The sequence below is a fragment of the Canis lupus genome, chromosome 25 (genome assembly GCF_048164855.1).
Source record: "Canis lupus baileyi chromosome 25, mCanLup2.hap1, whole genome shotgun sequence".
NCBI lineage: Eukaryota > Metazoa > Chordata > Mammalia > Carnivora > Canidae > Canis > Canis lupus.
In genome coordinates, this window is record NC_132862.1 from 25,757,179 (window position 1) to 25,773,724 (window position 16,546).

At 37.7% G+C, this 16,546-nt stretch overlaps 1 protein-coding gene across 2 annotated transcripts in view; it reads left to right on the forward strand.

The window, feature by feature from the left end:
• The window catches only part of GYS2 (glycogen synthase 2), a 60,427-nt gene that overhangs the window by 38,206 nt on the left and 5,675 nt on the right, over positions 1-16,546 (forward strand). For both annotated transcript variants that reach the window (XM_072798743.1, XM_072798742.1), the window contains exons 12-15: positions 9,054-9,180; positions 12,927-13,022; positions 13,841-14,004; positions 15,446-15,526. In XM_072798743.1, coding sequence (XP_072654844.1) covers positions 9,054-9,180; positions 12,927-13,022; positions 13,841-14,004; positions 15,446-15,526 — 468 coding nt within the window. The remainder of the gene's footprint in view (positions 1-9,053; positions 9,181-12,926; positions 13,023-13,840; positions 14,005-15,445; positions 15,527-16,546) is intronic.

Sequence of the window (16,546 nt, forward strand, 5' to 3'; positions counted from 1 at the left end):
TTACATATAGAAAAGATCAAACTTAGTGACCAATGCTCATTGGGAGGAGAAAAAGAGGGAGAAGGCAAGGATCATAGCCTCCTGGCTTCTGTATTTAGTCAACACTTTCTAAAAACTAAGGAATGATTTTATCAGAAGTTGGCTTGAGGACTGCATCATGAATTGACTTTAGTGTTTGTAGATTGAGTTTGAGTTATGTGTGAGCTACTCAAGTTGAGATGTTTCATAGGTACTTAGAAAATATAGGGCAGGGATCCCTGGGTGGCTCAGCGGTTTAGCTCCTGCCTTCAGCCCAGGGCATGATCTTGGAGTCCCAGGATTGAGTCCCACGTCGGGCATGGAGCCTGCTTCTCCCTCTGCCTGTGTCTCTGCCTCTTTCTGTCTCTCATGAATAAATAAATAAAATATTAAAAAAAAAAAAGAAAACATAGAGCAATCATGAAGGGAGCTATATCAGTGCAGGGGCAACAGGGGATACCTGCCATGCTGGAAGACCAGGCTGAATGAGCAGAGAAAAGTGTTGACCCAAGAAAACCTCAAGATTGAAGAGGAGATTAGAGGAGGAAAAGTCGAGAAAAAAAAGAGCAAGAATTAGAAGAGAAAAATATCTCAGAAATCAAGGCAGGAGAAATTTTCATGGTAGTAGATAGTAGCAGCTCATAGTTCAGAATTAAATGATACAAGCTGTGTACAAGATGTCCCATGCAATGCTATCCCATCCATTTAAAATATATTCTCCACACACGCATGCATGTGTACATAGACACACATATATGTGTGTATATTTCCCTGTGTCATAGAATTATGGGTGACTTTTATTTACTCATTTGCATTTCTGCATTTCCAAAATTTTTACCCCTAGCACACATCCAATGATAGGCAATAGGCTACAAATTTTTCCTTGGAAATCCAGAGATGTATCTCCCAAGAGTGCTCCATCCTTACATTTTTCAGCATGATTGGATCTGCAGACACTTACCTCACGTCTGTGTATCAGCACTAACTTGACCCCATTCTCACGTAGTTTAGACCAGTCCTTCTCCATTTTTTTTTCTCTTGGAACAGAAATAGTGGTGGAAAGAAAGCCTATTATTTTCTTGTAGCTTTTTGTTTTACAGAACTTTGCATGTCACACTTGCATTTAAATCTGCAGCTCTTCCCTGAGGACCTGTCTGGTGTCTGGCATGTAATCTGTACAATAAATATAGATGGAACAGGGGGCATGGAGCCATACCTGTGGTTCATGCTTTCTTTGCTCTTGGGAAGATTGAGCCTGGAAGGTCCCTTGAAATTGGGAGCTCTAAACAAAGTATGCTTTGCTGATCTATGTGTTTTTTGTTTGTTTGTGTTTTAAAGTATGGTAACAGTGAAGCAATTTCTCAGGAATGGACAAGTACATTATTTCCTAAGTATGTTAAATACTTCATCCCTCTGTGTCTTTGCTGGTGTTACTCTCCCTTTCTGAAGTGCCTTATCTCAGCCATTCTAACAGCTCCTTTGGGATCTGACCTAGAAGTCATCTCCTCCTTGTGTTGGTCCATAACATGCATCCATCTACTCCAAGCAGAACAATTGCTTTCTTATCTGCATTCTCAAGATGCTTTATATCTACTGCAAATATAGGAATCATCGCTCCAGATTATTTGCATTTTTAAAATATGTATGTCTATCCCTCCAGTGAGACTGTGAGTTTTTGAGGCAGTGAATGTGTTTCATACAAATTTTCTCAGTTTTGGGGCAGCCCCGGTGGCTCAGCGGTTTAGTGCCGCCTTCGACCCAGGGCATGATCCTGGAGACCTGGGATCGGGTCCTGCGTCGGGCTCTCCGTATGGAGCCTGCTTCTCCCTCTGCTTGTGTCTCTGCCTCTCTGCCTCTCTCTCTCTGTGTGTCTTTCATGAATAAATACAATATTTTTTAAAAAAATAAATTTTCTCAGTTTTCATCCTCTGAGAAGCAGACACCAAGACAGGATTAGATGTGAAAACACTTAATCAGCGAAAATGCCTGTGAAGGATAGAGATTGAAAACAAAAGCAGGCAGGGAGAAGTAGTCAAACACCTTGGAAAGAGGCGAGGAAAGATGAGGAGGAAAGGCCCACAGACTGCAACCCAGTTCTAAACACCTCTCAACCATTATTTTCCAAAAGGAAAGTCAAATATCATTAACAAAAACTAGAATTAATAAAAATTAACAAATAAATGAAAAATATACACACGTAGCAGCACTGTGTAGTGACTCATAAAGAGAAAAAGCAGACTACTAATGTGACTGGTCAGTTAGGGGAAGGAAACACACAAACACACACACACACACACACACACACACAGAGACACATGTACCCCTGTGCCCACCAAAAAAAAAAAAAAAAAAAAAAAATTTCAACAGTACAATCTACAGCTAACACAGATTCAGAATTATTTTCCAGTACTTCCTTTCTTAATACAAAAGATATCCGTGTGTGTGTGCATGTGTTGTGGTTTACTGTTGACTTACTTTGAATATATTAACATTACCACATTTATCATTTCCTTGTACCTGAACTTTTCCTTTATGTTTTACTTTCATGTGTTTCATTCACCTACCAGTTTCAGGTTGATAGGCAGATGGGTACCTTATTCTATGAGCAACTGAATGCAATAATTTTAATAGGGATTCCTATTAGTAGGAGTAGAGATTTTCCAAACAACAGTTGCCCATTAAAAGAGTCATTGGTTATGCAGAAATGAGTTAGCACAGTATCCATCTCTGCCAGGTCCATAGGCTAGGGCAGCTGCTGTAGCTGCTCCAGAGGGGAGGCAGTTGAGGCTGTCAATCAAGATTCTTTGTCTGGCTTTTGATCTCTGACACTTAATCAATTTGCAAATTGACTTAATGTACCTCAACCTTCTCATCTGTAAAATGGTGGTAAAATAGGCCCCCACTCCCAGCATTGTGGTGAGGCTTAAATAAATAATAGATGCTGCAGTTAGTGCAGACCATGGGGACATGGTATGTGGCACATAATATATGTTACCTTTTATTTGTACTTAGCCCGGCACATACAATGGGTACTCTATAACTTTTAGAAGAGAGGTGTAAACAGAGTTTGATGGAAGTAGAAAATGAAGGATTTATCTCTGCCTAGAGACGTGATAATATTTTATAAAAGGGATGACACATTAGCTAGATCTTGACTGACAAGTGGGGGTTTATCATTAAGATAACAGTTCATCATGTAGAGAGAGTAGGCAGGAGAAGTGGATAAAAAGGCACAGAGATATAAAAGCACATGGCTTGGGATCCCTGGGTGGCGCAGCGGTTTAGCGCCTGCCTTTGGCCCAGGGCGTGATCCTGGAGACCCGGGATCGAGTCCCACGTCGGGCTCCTGATGCATGGAGCCTGCTTCTCCCTCTGCCTATGTCTCTGCCTCTCTCTCTCTCTCTGTATGACTATCATAAATAAATAAAAATTTTAAAAAAAAGTCTAAAAAAAAAGCACATGGCTTCTGTAGAGTGAATGGAGAAGGAAGTTTGTCTCATACAAATCATGTTTATATGGACAAACTCATGAATATTTTGAGATTTTCATTGGTTATTATCACAAACACACAAAAAATAAAAGAATAGCTCCTGCGGGGGCACCTGGGTAGCTCAGTCAGTTATCTGACTGCTTTCAGCTCAGGTCACGATCCTGGGGTTCTGGGATGGAGCCCTGCATTGGGCTCTCTGCTCAGCAGGAAGTCTGCTTCACCCTTTCCCCCTTTCCCTTCCTCCCACTTGTGTGATCTCTCTCTCTTAAATAAAATTTACATATTTACGTTGCATATTTACAGAACTCTATGGAGTCGTTCTCTCAGAGTGGATTGACAAGTTCTTTTCAGAGTGGATTGACAAGTTCTTTATATGAATCTCAGAGTGGATTGACAAATTCTCTATTTATTTGATTCAGGAAACATTGCAAATAATTTTGAGCTTGAATTTACCATCAATTCTGCCTCAGCAGTGTGCATAGTGAGAAAAACCTACAGTGCAGATTCCAGGTCCTGATCCTGTGCCAGCACTCTGTGAAAGTAAATTAACTTCCTGGGATCTTAATAGCCTCACAGGATAAATGTAATTAGACTACATTTTGGCTTTTATTTGTTTTTTCCCTACTGATCTGGGGCCTGCTGTGAGCCAGGTGCTCTGTTGGGGGCTCTGGTACACAGGATCTCATTTAATCCTCCCCATAGCCTTGGGATGACCTCTAACATCTCCTCCGCCCTAGGCCTCTGTAATCGCTGTCCAGGGCCCAGAGCAGCTGCTTTCGTATTTTAGTTATGCTGTCATTCTGCTTGGCTGGAAACAAAAACGAATGAGCCATGGTATTTTCATGTTCCAAAAATGGGCTTTGGAGAGTACAAATTTTCCCAGGCTTGGAAATGCCAAAGTAGGCACAATGAGTTTTGAATCCCTGTTTGCTGATACTTGCCAGTACTATGGGCTGTGGATTTGATGATTGCCTAACACAGTATCTGTGTCTTTGTCTCTTTTCCTCATGCAGTACTTTGCCCATGATAGGAACTCAAATCATATTTTATGGAGGAAACTATTTGATCTATTTTAACTTTGTAATTTGTGAATCTTGTGTTTGTTTTTTTTAAATTTATTTTTTATTGGTGTTTTATTTATTTTATAAATAAAATTTATTTTTATTTGCCAACATATAGAATAACACCCAGTGCTCATCCCATCAAGTGCCCCCCTCAGTGCCCGTCACCCAGTCACCCCCACCCACCGGCAGGATACAAAATCAATGCCCAGAAGTCAGTGGCATTTCTATACACTAACAATGACACTGAAGAAAGAGAAATTAAGGAGTCAATCCCATTTACAATTGCACCCAAAAGCATAAGATACCTAGGAATAAACCTCACCAAAGAGGTAAAGGATCTATACCCTAAAAACTATAGAACACTTCTGAAAGAAATTGAGAAAGACACAAAGAGATTTAAATATATTCCATGCTCATGGATTGGAAGAATTAATATTGTGAAAATGTCAATGCCCAGGGCAATTTACACGTTTAATGCAATCCCTATCAAAATACCATGGACTTTCTTCAGAGAGTTGGAACAAATAATCTTAAGATTTGTGTGGAGTCAGAAAAGACCCCGAATAGCCAGGGGAATTTTAAAAAAGAAAACCATAGCTGGGGGCATCACAATGCCAGATTTCAGGTTGTACTACAAAGCTGCGGTCATCAAGACAGTGTGGTACTGGCACAAAAACAGACACATAGATCAGTGGAACAGAATAGAGAACCCAGAAGTGGACCCTCAACTTTATGGTCAACTAATATTCGATAAAGGAGGAAAGACTATCCATTGGAAGAAAGACAGTCTCTTCAATAAATGGTGCTGGGAAAATTGGACATCCACATGCAGAAGAATGAAACTAGACCACTCTCTTACACCATACACAAAGATAAACTCAAAATGGATGAAAGATCTAAATGTGAGACAAGATTCCATCAAAATCTTAGAGGAGAACACAGGCAACACCCTTTTTGAACTCGGCCACAGTAACTTCTTGCAAGATACATCCACGAAGGCAAAAGAAACAAAAGCAAAAATGAACTATTGGGACTTCATCAAGATAAGAAGCTTTTGCACAGCAAAGGATACAGTCAACAAGACTCAAAGACAACCTACAGAATGGGAGAAGATATTTGCAAATGACATATCAGATAAAGGGCTAGTATCCAAGATCTATGAATCTTGTGTTTGAATGAACTATCATTTTTAGGTACTAGTTTTGGATATTTTATCATTTTATTTCTTAAGTTTAACCTAGCTCCCATTTGTGGATCTCCTGAGATACAACTTATTTATAATGTTTATAATTTATTTCTAAAATTAGAGAAATGAGAATGTTACAATGTTGCTAGAATTAAATGAAGTAATATGTGAGAAAGTTATTTTTAATATATTAAAGTATCATCCAACTGTTATCATTGTTGTTATATATCCAAATTAGGGCTTTTCTTCAAAGTAATCTCTTTGGGGATGCCTGGGTGGCTTAGTTGGTTAAGCATCTCCCTTTGGCTCAGGTCATGATCCCAGAGTCCTGGGATAGAGCCCTACATCATGCTACCTCCTTAGTGGGGAGTCTGCTTCTCCCTCTCCCTCTATGTTCTCTCTCCCTCTCTCTCAAATAAATAAATAAAATCCTAAAACAATAACAACAAAAGCACAAAGCAATCTCTTTCGAAAAATAGACACTTATTCTTTGATTATATTATATATTATGTATGTGTGTATGTATATTATGTATATATACAATATAAATAAGATATATTTATATGTGTATATTATATGTAGTACACATAATATATATAATATAAATATATAATATATATCATACATTATGCATGTATATGATGTATATGAGGTATATGAGGTATATGTATACAATATAAGTACTATATGTTATATATAGTATATATATTATATATATCATATACATGTATATATAATCCCAATGCTTCTAAATCAGATTTTATTTTTAATAACTACTTAACTATGGGGGGAGGCTGACAAATTACCTAATAATGGTTCAAGAAAAACTTTGATAAATAGGAGAAAAGCAGAATTTTTTTCCTCCAGGTGACCAGTTAAGTAGCTGTTCTAGTCACAGCCTTCCAACATAACCATTCTTTCTCTTTCATTCTCATCTCTACCTTTGCATAACATTACAGGGAGTGGAGTCTCAGTACAGGTTCATACCAGCACACGAGAGCCAATCACTACATTTTCAGAAATTTGTGAACCAGTTTTTAAAGTAGCTATTTTAAAAAAATTATACCTACTTAAAAATATGAATCAATCATATTAAAATGAAAAGTAATGCTCAAAACTCATCACATCCTCATCGTTTACTACATTTTACAATTATCCATGCATTTGAAGTTATTTTACCCACATGGTGGAAGTATTCTATAATGGTGTGCTACTGCCTTTCTCATTTCCAGTTCAGTGACATCACATTGGTAGCTTGAAAGTAGCCATAGTGGGAGTATCTAGAGAGTGAAAGTAGGCAATTATATTTTTATCAATTGTCTAGACTTAAGAAGGCAACAGAGAAATATTAACAATGCAGATTTAACCTTCAAAGGATTGTGTCTAGAATCAATACACAAAATTGTGAGTGGCATGAAAATTTGACGAAATATTTTTCCAGGATTCAAAAGCTAATATCCGACTCAGGAAAGAAGCCACTCATGTCACTGATGAAGTTCTGACGTATATCTCTGAATGGGTCAACCCTCACATCATAATTACATTCTGTCCTCGGGTGAAACCAGAAGTTGGTTCTGAATACAAGATTTTATCTAGCAAAAGTCAACAAAAGCATTTGGAAACAGTTAACTATCAAGAATTTATAATAAGGAGTACATTACATATATTTTAATAGACTCTCTTCTTTAGAGAAGTTTTAGTTCACAACAAAGTTGAGCAGAAAGTACAGAGAGTTCCCACAAATCCCCACTGTCACACATATACAGCCTCTTCCACTATCCATATATCACACCACAATGTATATTTGTTACAGTTCATGAACCTACATTGACACATTATTATCCACCAGGATTCATAGTTACATTAAGTTATACTCTTGGTGTTTTACCTTCTTTGACTTTGATAAATGTGTAATGATATGGATCCATCATTACAAAATCATACAGAATAGTTTCACTCCCTTAAAATTCTTCCATGCTCTACTTCTTCATCCCTGCCTCTATCTGAACACTGATCTTTTTAATGTCTCCATAGTTCTGCCTTTTCCAGAATACCATATAGTTGGAATCATACAATATGTGGCCTTTCAGATTGGCCTTTTTCACTTGGCAATGTCCATTTAATTTTTTTCCATGTCTTTTCATGGCCTGATAGCTCATTTCTTTATAGAATTGAATAATATTCCATTGTCTGGACAGTTTATTTATTTACTCACCTGTTAGAGGTTATCTTGATTGCTTCCGAGTTTTATCAATTATGAATAAAGCTGATGCAAATGTCTGTGTGCAAGTTTTTTTGTGTAGGTTTTTTTGTATACATTTTTTAATATTTGGAAATTGTATGGTACACATTCTTTATATCAATAAAATGTATTGTAAATTTACGTACCAATATATACTTAAATTTGGCTTTCCATTCTTAAACATTTACCAGAACACCACTGCTTAAAGGTCATAGTAAAAAAATCCTTTGGCTTTTACTATGAATAAAATGGGAACCCACTGAAAGATCTTGAGCAGAGGAGTGGCTGGCATTTTTAAAGGTTCACTCTAATTGTATTGAGTAGAGACTTTGGTAGAGTAGAAGCAAGGAGCTAGGTTAGGAGGTAATTACCTCCAGGTGAGAGAGGATGGTAAGAGAGGAGGTGATTACTTCCAGGTTCAAAAGCGAAGGGTGAAGACTTCTAGTCTGATCCAATCTAGATGAGATTCGTAGTACATCTCTGTCCCTTAGATCTATTTCCCTGGGCTAACTTGTGTCAGAGGCAATGGAGGGCAGGCTTTACCTAGCTCCCCTCTTTCCTGCTCCGGGTAGGAGCAAATTGAGAAATAAGACAGCAGTCCGCCATTAGGAAGCAAAATAAAACCCTTACTATTGGGATGCCCAGTTGGCTCAGTTGGTAGAGCATGTGATCCTTGATATCAGGATGGTAAGTGTGAGACCCATGTTGAATGTAGAGATTACCTAAGAATAAAATCTTTATAAAAAATACCTTTATTGTCAAAACAATTTGGGTTGAAGGATATATTTTAGCTTGAGAACAAAAATGGGCATATTAACTACCTTTCCTCTGATCTAGGCCTTGGAACATGAGAGAAAGTTCACAGAGTGAATACTTACACAGAATGGAAATAGAGGAAAAAGCACCCAAGCTTATTTCTTTTTCTTTTTTCTCTTCTCTCCCTGAATCTAAAACACACGGATTCTACAGTATCAAATACCGAACTATAGGAGATTTTTGGCTTTGATTTCTTTTCTTTTTTTTTTTTTTCTCATTAGAATTTTCCTTTTTTAGGTGATTTTGCACCCAGAATTTCTATCTTCCACCAGCCCATTATTACCCATGGATTATGAAGAGTTTGTCCGAGGTTGTCATCTTGGAGTATTTCCATCATACTATGAACCGTGGGGTTATACTCCAGGTATGTGGCACATATAGATTGCGGAATATTTAAAATTTTATTAATCTATTATTTTTTGCACCTGGATATAATATTCAAAGCTGATACGTAATTTCCGCTAAGGTTAAATGATTGTATTACAAAGAAAAAGAATGTGTTGTAAACATTACATGTTATTGAGTCATCTCTACCAGGCCCAACTAGTAATATTAAGGACAGATTGAGTGCAAGCAGGTTTAATATGAGAAATGATGTCCTGCAAAAGTGTTCTTTCAAACTTATTTTGGAAATGTTTCCTTTTGAATTAATGGATGCATTTAATTTTTAATAGGCAGCACATTCAGTTAGTTAAAGAAACAAATAGTATAAGACGGTATACAATGAAAGGCCTTCCTCACACCCTTGTCATTCAAGAAAGAGGTGCTTTTATATGCCAGTTTGGTGGCAGGTATTATGACCAGTGATATCATTCCATTCAGATCGTCCACCTCTTCATCTGCCTTTTTTTTTTCTCCTGAATGGTCAATTCTCAAATGCACTACCTATTTTTCTTTTTTGTCTCCTAATAGCACTGTTGTCATTAGTATCAAGAGCAATCAATTTGTATTTGTACTGAAATGGCTAATGAAAAAGGAAACAAATAATACAAAGAAATGCCAATGGAAAGAATACAATACTGACTTTTCCAACTCATGTTAGTAGTCAGAGATTTTCCTTTTTGTTTAAATATAATTTCAGCTGAGTGAAGTAAGTCAGTCGGAGAAGGACAAACATTATATGTTCTCATTCATTTGGGGAATATAAATAATAGTGAAACGGAATAGAAGGGAAGGGAGAAGAAATGTGTGGGAAATATCAGAAAGGGAGACAGAACGTAAAGACTGCTAAGTCTGGGAAACGAACTAGGGGTGGTAGAAGGGGAAGAGGGCGGGGGGTGGGAGTGAATGGGTGACGGGCACTGGGGGTTATTCTGTATGTTAGTAAATTGAACACCAATAAAAAATAAATTAAAAAAATAAATATAAATATACTTTCATTTATAATGTTAAAAGAAAAGGTTCGGAAAAATTTGTATGCATAATTAATAAATTTTGCTTTCTGATTTCAATGTCATCATTGCCCAGCTAAGGGGTGGCAGCAGTCAACGTTAGGGAGATCATGGTTGAATTAAAGAAGAGGATGAATTTTTCTAATCTTTGTATTTTGAGCCCAGAATTTCAATATAGAATTTTAAATTCTATAGAAATAGGATCTTTACATAGGGAGCAACATGAAATCTCTGCATCCTTCGACATAAAGGTCCTATTCTATCATTCTAGGTTCCACCAAGTATAATTTGCCAGCAGCTATAAAAATACTAAAACTTTTGGGGAAAATAGATAAAGGATTATCTCCTCTTAAAACATGACATAAGAAAAACTGTTGAACTAACTCTTCCAACTATCTCTTTTGTAGTCCTAAAAATTGTTACGGGTATCAGTTATCATACTTATAAAGATGGTGTCTTTTTCCTTATGAAATACCTACATATTATCTTAAATTGTTTATAATAGAGTATCTTTCTTTTAAGATACATAAAATGTACCCATTTCACTGATGAACTTAGCATTTTGTTATTGACTTTTGTTCCTATTATTTCTAGTAAGTAACATAACATTATCAAGGAAGTTTCAAAAATAGAGAAGCACAAAACCAAAGCCTGAGTGACTGAGGGATGTGGGGAATCAATTATGTCGGGGAAAGAGAATGTTCTATAATTTACAGCAGATTTTCCACCAAACGTCATTTTTATAGGACAAAGATAGACTTAGCCCAAAATGAATAAGGAGATACATCTAGCGTTTTAAGATAAAGACCAGCAAAAGTGTTATAAAAGGTAAGTAGATGGAAAAAGAAGTTTGAGAGTGAGTCATTCTCTGTTTTGAATTAGTCACAGGAAGTTGGCCACTCCTCACCAAACCTGTAGTTACAGAAATAACAAGACCTCTGGTGGTATAAATTTAGTATTGGTATATTAGGTAATTCTAACTTTTTAAAGAATAACTTATTTGATACTAAGTTTAACATACTCCAGAAAGTATTCATTTAAGTCTGCTTTTTTTTTTTTTTTACAAAATCCAATGAATAGAAGTACTTATTCCATTAAAATCATTCAATGAACATTTGCAGAGATTATGGGTATCTAGCATTTCATTACATGTCTGTTAATGAGTATTTGATAAAAATAAGGTTCTATGAACTTCCGTGGAATTGTAGGCAAGATTCTTTATACATATATGTATAATAATTTTTCTGGGGAAGAGCTTCAGGTTTTCATTAGATTCTCAGATGGGTCGAGAATCCCTGTCCCATTTTCTCCTCCACCACCCTCTCCAAAAATTAGGAAACCACATCTCTCTAGAGATTGACCACCAGGCAATACTTGCAGAGCAGAAGAAAAAGCTACTGTCTAAATTGCAGTACTTCTTGATTAGTGGGGAAATCTTTTTTTTTTTTTTTTTTTGGCCCATCCCCATTAGCTAACCAAGATTTTTTTCATTTGTTTTTACTGAAGTTCGATTTTCCAAAATATAGTATAACACCCAGTGCTCGTTCCATCAAGTGCCCTCCTCAGTGCCTGTCACTAAGTTACCCTTACCCTCCTCCCCACACCTCTCCTTCCACAACTCTTTGTTCATTTCCCAGAGTTGAGTCTCTCATGGTTTGTCTCCCTCTCTAATTTTTCCCACTCATATCCCCTCCTTTCCCTTATAATCCCTTTCATTATTTCTTATATTCCCTGTATGAGTGAAACCATATGATGATTGTGCTTCTCCGATTGACTTACTTCACTCAGCATAATACCCTCCAGTTCCATCCACATCGAAGCCGAAGCAAATGGTGGGTATTCATTGTTTCTAATAGCTGATTAATATTCCACCACATCTTCTTTATCCATTCATCTGTTGAAGGATATCGTGGCTCCTTCCTCAGTTTGGCTATTGTGGACATTGCTGCTATGAACATTGGGGCTCAGGTGTCCCAGCATTTCACTACATCTGTATCTTTGGGGTAAATAACCAGCAGTGCAATTTCTGGGTCATAGGGTAGCTCTATTTTTAACTTTTTGAAGAACCTTCACACTGTTTTCCAGAGTTAGCCAACCAAGATTAATTCCATAATCAAATATAAATTCCTTGTTAAAAATGCAGATATCCTTGTAGAGGTAATACTTCTTTTTTAAAAAAGTATCCACTATTTTATAAAAATATTTTATTAAAACAGGTGTTGACTAGAGGGTGAGTGAAGACTGAAGAGGGCATGAGTACAATGGACAATTAGAGAAGTGGAGGGATTTGTGGCAAGGGAAACTAATATGATGGGAGGAGTTGCTCATGTCCAACACCCACAAACTCGTCACATACTTAGAGACACAGCTTAGAATGGAGCACAGAGAAAAACCAGCTGGAATGAAAGAGGTGGTATAGAGTAGCAGTATCAAACAGGAGCCCTGGAGCTGGGCACCAGGCTTTAAGTTCCAATTCTACACCATTCCCTGGCTTTGTGATATTGGGCAAATTATTTAAACTCTCTGTGCTTCAATTTCTTCATTTGTAAGATGGGGATAATGACACTTCACATGATTGTTGAGGAGATTAAATGAGTTAATACATGTAAAGGACTTCATACTGTGCCTGGTACATAATAAACATCGCTAGTACTAGGCTGGCATAAGAGGATACAGGAGCTGGCCTAAAGCCAAGTCTTTGTCTCTTTTCCCCTGGCAGCTGAATGCACTGTGATGGGTATCCCCAGTGTGACAACCAACCTTTCCGGCTTTGGCTGTTTCATGCAGGAGCATGTGGCTGATCCTACTGCTTACGGTGAGGTTTTTCATCATTCGCCCAACTCAAGAAGTGACCTCTAACCAAACAAAGCACAGAGTCTTTACCGAGCCTAACCCTAAAGCTATCCTGATGATTAAAGTAATGTTTGCACTGCTTATTTTATTAAAAGTAGATTTAATTATGTATTTCATAGAAAAGCTAAAAATTCTATTAATATTAAATATATTGATGTTCCAATAACTGTGACCTTAGAGTACGTAGGCTGGTCAGCATCATTATTTTAAAGGCCTGTGCCAAGGTAGCAAAATTCACTTAAATTGTTTAAGACTGCAGAAGAATTTGCCTACAACCCTACCCTCTCTGTGTCCGTGTTGCCTAGCAGCAAGAAAAACAAGATGGGATGGATTGTAGGCCTATATATGCCGATTTCCTGGTCTTCTATGGCCTCCTTGTCACGGTTCTTTTCTCTCAGTCTAGAGCTGTGGTTCTCAGCTGTGGCTGTGTGGTGGGCCTGGGGATCCTGAAAATCATTGATTCCCAGCTTTCACCCCAGAGATTCTGGTAGTGAGCAGTCCCAGGGAAAATCACTGACCCAGGGTATCCCTCTACTGCCAAGTTTTTTTCAACAAGATTCATTGTGTTGGCTTTGTGTTGGTGACAGTTGTAAAACATTAGAAGGAGATCACAGAAGAAAGACAGCCATGGAAGGGAAAAGATAACACAGAGGCAACAGGGGAGTCAGGGAGTGGGTAATGCCTGTGTGGGTGGTCTATGATGGAACCTAAGGAATGGGAGAAGAAACATTCTAAGGTTAACCCTATGTTGACCTGGGCTTTGGTTTTTGTGCTGCTCAGGTATTTACATTGTTGATAGGCGGTTCCGCTCTCCGGATGATTCCTGCAATCAGCTGACTCAGTTTCTATATGGATTTTGCAAACAGTCACGCCGCCAAAGAATTATTCAGAGAAACCGAACTGAGAGGCTCTCCGATCTTCTGGATTGGAGATATTTGGGCAGAGTAAGTTAAGTTCGGGATCAAGAGAACCACTTTGAAAATCCCACCAGACTGGGGCACCTGGGTGGCTCAGATGGTTGGGCATCTGATGGTTGGTCTCAGCTCAGGTTGATCTTGGGGTCGTGAGTTTAAACCCTGCCTTGGGATCTGTGGAGCCTACTTAAAAATAAAGCAAAAGAAAAGGAAAATCCCACTGGACTATAAAAATATAGATTCTAGTCATCAGCTGCAAAGTCAATTCAGTATCATAATTGTTGAAATCTCAAGTGATGTTTTCATGTACTTTTTTACTTAATATGAGCTTGCAAAATCCTAACCCCACACCTACATATTTATTAGTTTGAGTTTATAACAGCAAATCTATCGGGATCTAACTGTAATCTTACTAGTTATTTTATTGTCAGCATTTAACTTGACATATTTCATGTATTGGTTCATGAGTAAGAGGAAAACATCTACAGAAACATATCTACTTTGTTTGACTCTACCTGATAATGTGACTATATTCCTTAAGTACAATAAGAGCGGGAATAATAATCTTTTTCAAATGATAAGTACAGGAAATATCTCCTTTCAATTATTTTTTTTTCTCTCCTTTCAATTATGCCATAGGTTTGTAAATACCCAGATGACATATATTATAGCACTGGATGATTTAATAAAAAATAAATTAAAAAAAAATTTAAAAAAAAATAAATTGATTTTGTCTTGACATCACGTATGTGCTCAGATACCACTAAACCCTCTCTGACACATGATAGATGCTGCCTTTTGCCGAGTTTCTACACATACTAATGCCACTGCTCCTCAAAACCTGGGTGATTAATTGTACTGTCTATGTTTTACAGTGAAAGCAGAATGATAAGGCTTTCAGAAGTTTTGTTTCTTGGGCACCTGGGTGGCTCAGTGGTTGGGCATCTGCCTTTGGCTCAGGTCGTGATCCTGGGGTCCTGGGATCAAGTCCTGCATCAGGCTCTCCTTATAGAGAGCCTGCTTCTCCCTTTGCCTATATCTCCGCCTCTCTCTGTGTCTCTTATGAGTAAATAAATAAAATCTTAAAAAAGAAAGAAATTTTGTTTCTTATCTAAGGTCTCAAACAGGACTTAGGTACAGTTTGTGTGATTTTTCAGGCCCCACCTCTGCCCTGTGTCATGCTGCTTCTCTGTAGCATGAAGCCAATATTTTCAGTCCCCTCAGCACTCGATTCAGAGTTTTCAGTAAGGCCAGTATGGCTTTTCCCTCCAACTTTTTGTAGCATTTCTTTCCTTATTCGCTGGAAAATAATAAAACTGTAAAACTTTTTTTCTGATTCTTAAATTTAGGGTTACTAGGTTCTGTCATTTTAAAACTATTGTTTTATAACTTGGAGAAGAAGATTTTATATAATAACTTCGTTCTTAAGTTATATAATTTTTTAACCTGTGAATTGGGTTTTCTATCACAGTATTATCAGCATGCCAGGTACCTGACACTAAGCAGAGCTTTTCCAGATGAATTCCATATGGAGGCTCCATCACCACCAACGGTAAGCATTTTATGTATTGTGTATTTCTTTTGAAAGCTAAATTTTGGGGCACCTGGGTGGCTCAGTGGTTGAGTGTGTGCCTTTGGCTCAGGTCGTGATCCTGAGGTCTTGGGATCAAGTTCCTCATCAGGCTCCCTACAGGGAGTCTACTTCTCCCTCTGCCTATGTCTCTGCCTTTCTCTCTGTGTGTCTTTCATGAATTGATAAATAAAATCTTTAAAAAAAAGAAAGGAAGAAAACTAATTTTTTATGTATCACAAGTCCTGCCAATACCTTTTAATTTAGAAGTAGTTAAGGACGCAAACTATTTTTTCATAATGTTGCCATAAAGCAAAGAATAGAGGAATTGACAAATCAGATGAATTCAAAGCCCTCAAGTTAGAGTTAGCCTTATGCAGAGGATGAGCAGGCCATCAGCTAATTCATGTCATTAGAGAAGTACTTCCACACTGAAACTCTCCCTGCCTTAGTGCTTAAAACCGCTGTGTTAGACACCCATTCTTTCTGGAGTTATTGAAAAGTGAACTGGCTTGCTTTAACAGCAGGTGAATTTGCTATCCAAGGAAATATTGGGTGACTACTTGGCAAGAGTAACATAGAGTTAATTCAGGAACCATGGGATGAATTGAACTAGAAGAGTATTTATGGACCAGTCAGCAGTGCCCACCAGGGAGTCTTCTTCTTCTGAAGTTCTCTTAGGTATTTATATTCATGAGATGAGCATAGATTATTTGTCATCACATTCACATAGGATATAAGATAGGAAGCATGGCTTGAAGTAGGCCAGCCTCAGGCATTTCTTTTCAGTGGGATTAGTCCTCATAGCAGTCTACATACATGGCAGTCCAAAAGCCACACTTCTTTGCCCTGCTGCCCACCAGGCAAAAGTTTAGATGCAAAAAGGTGAGACCCATATCATTAGGTATGAGATCTATCTTAGCTTAATAGTTTTGTGCCCCACAGGAACCAATATCCCATATAAATTTCCACAGTTAAGCTTCTGTGGACTCCACAAAGAAT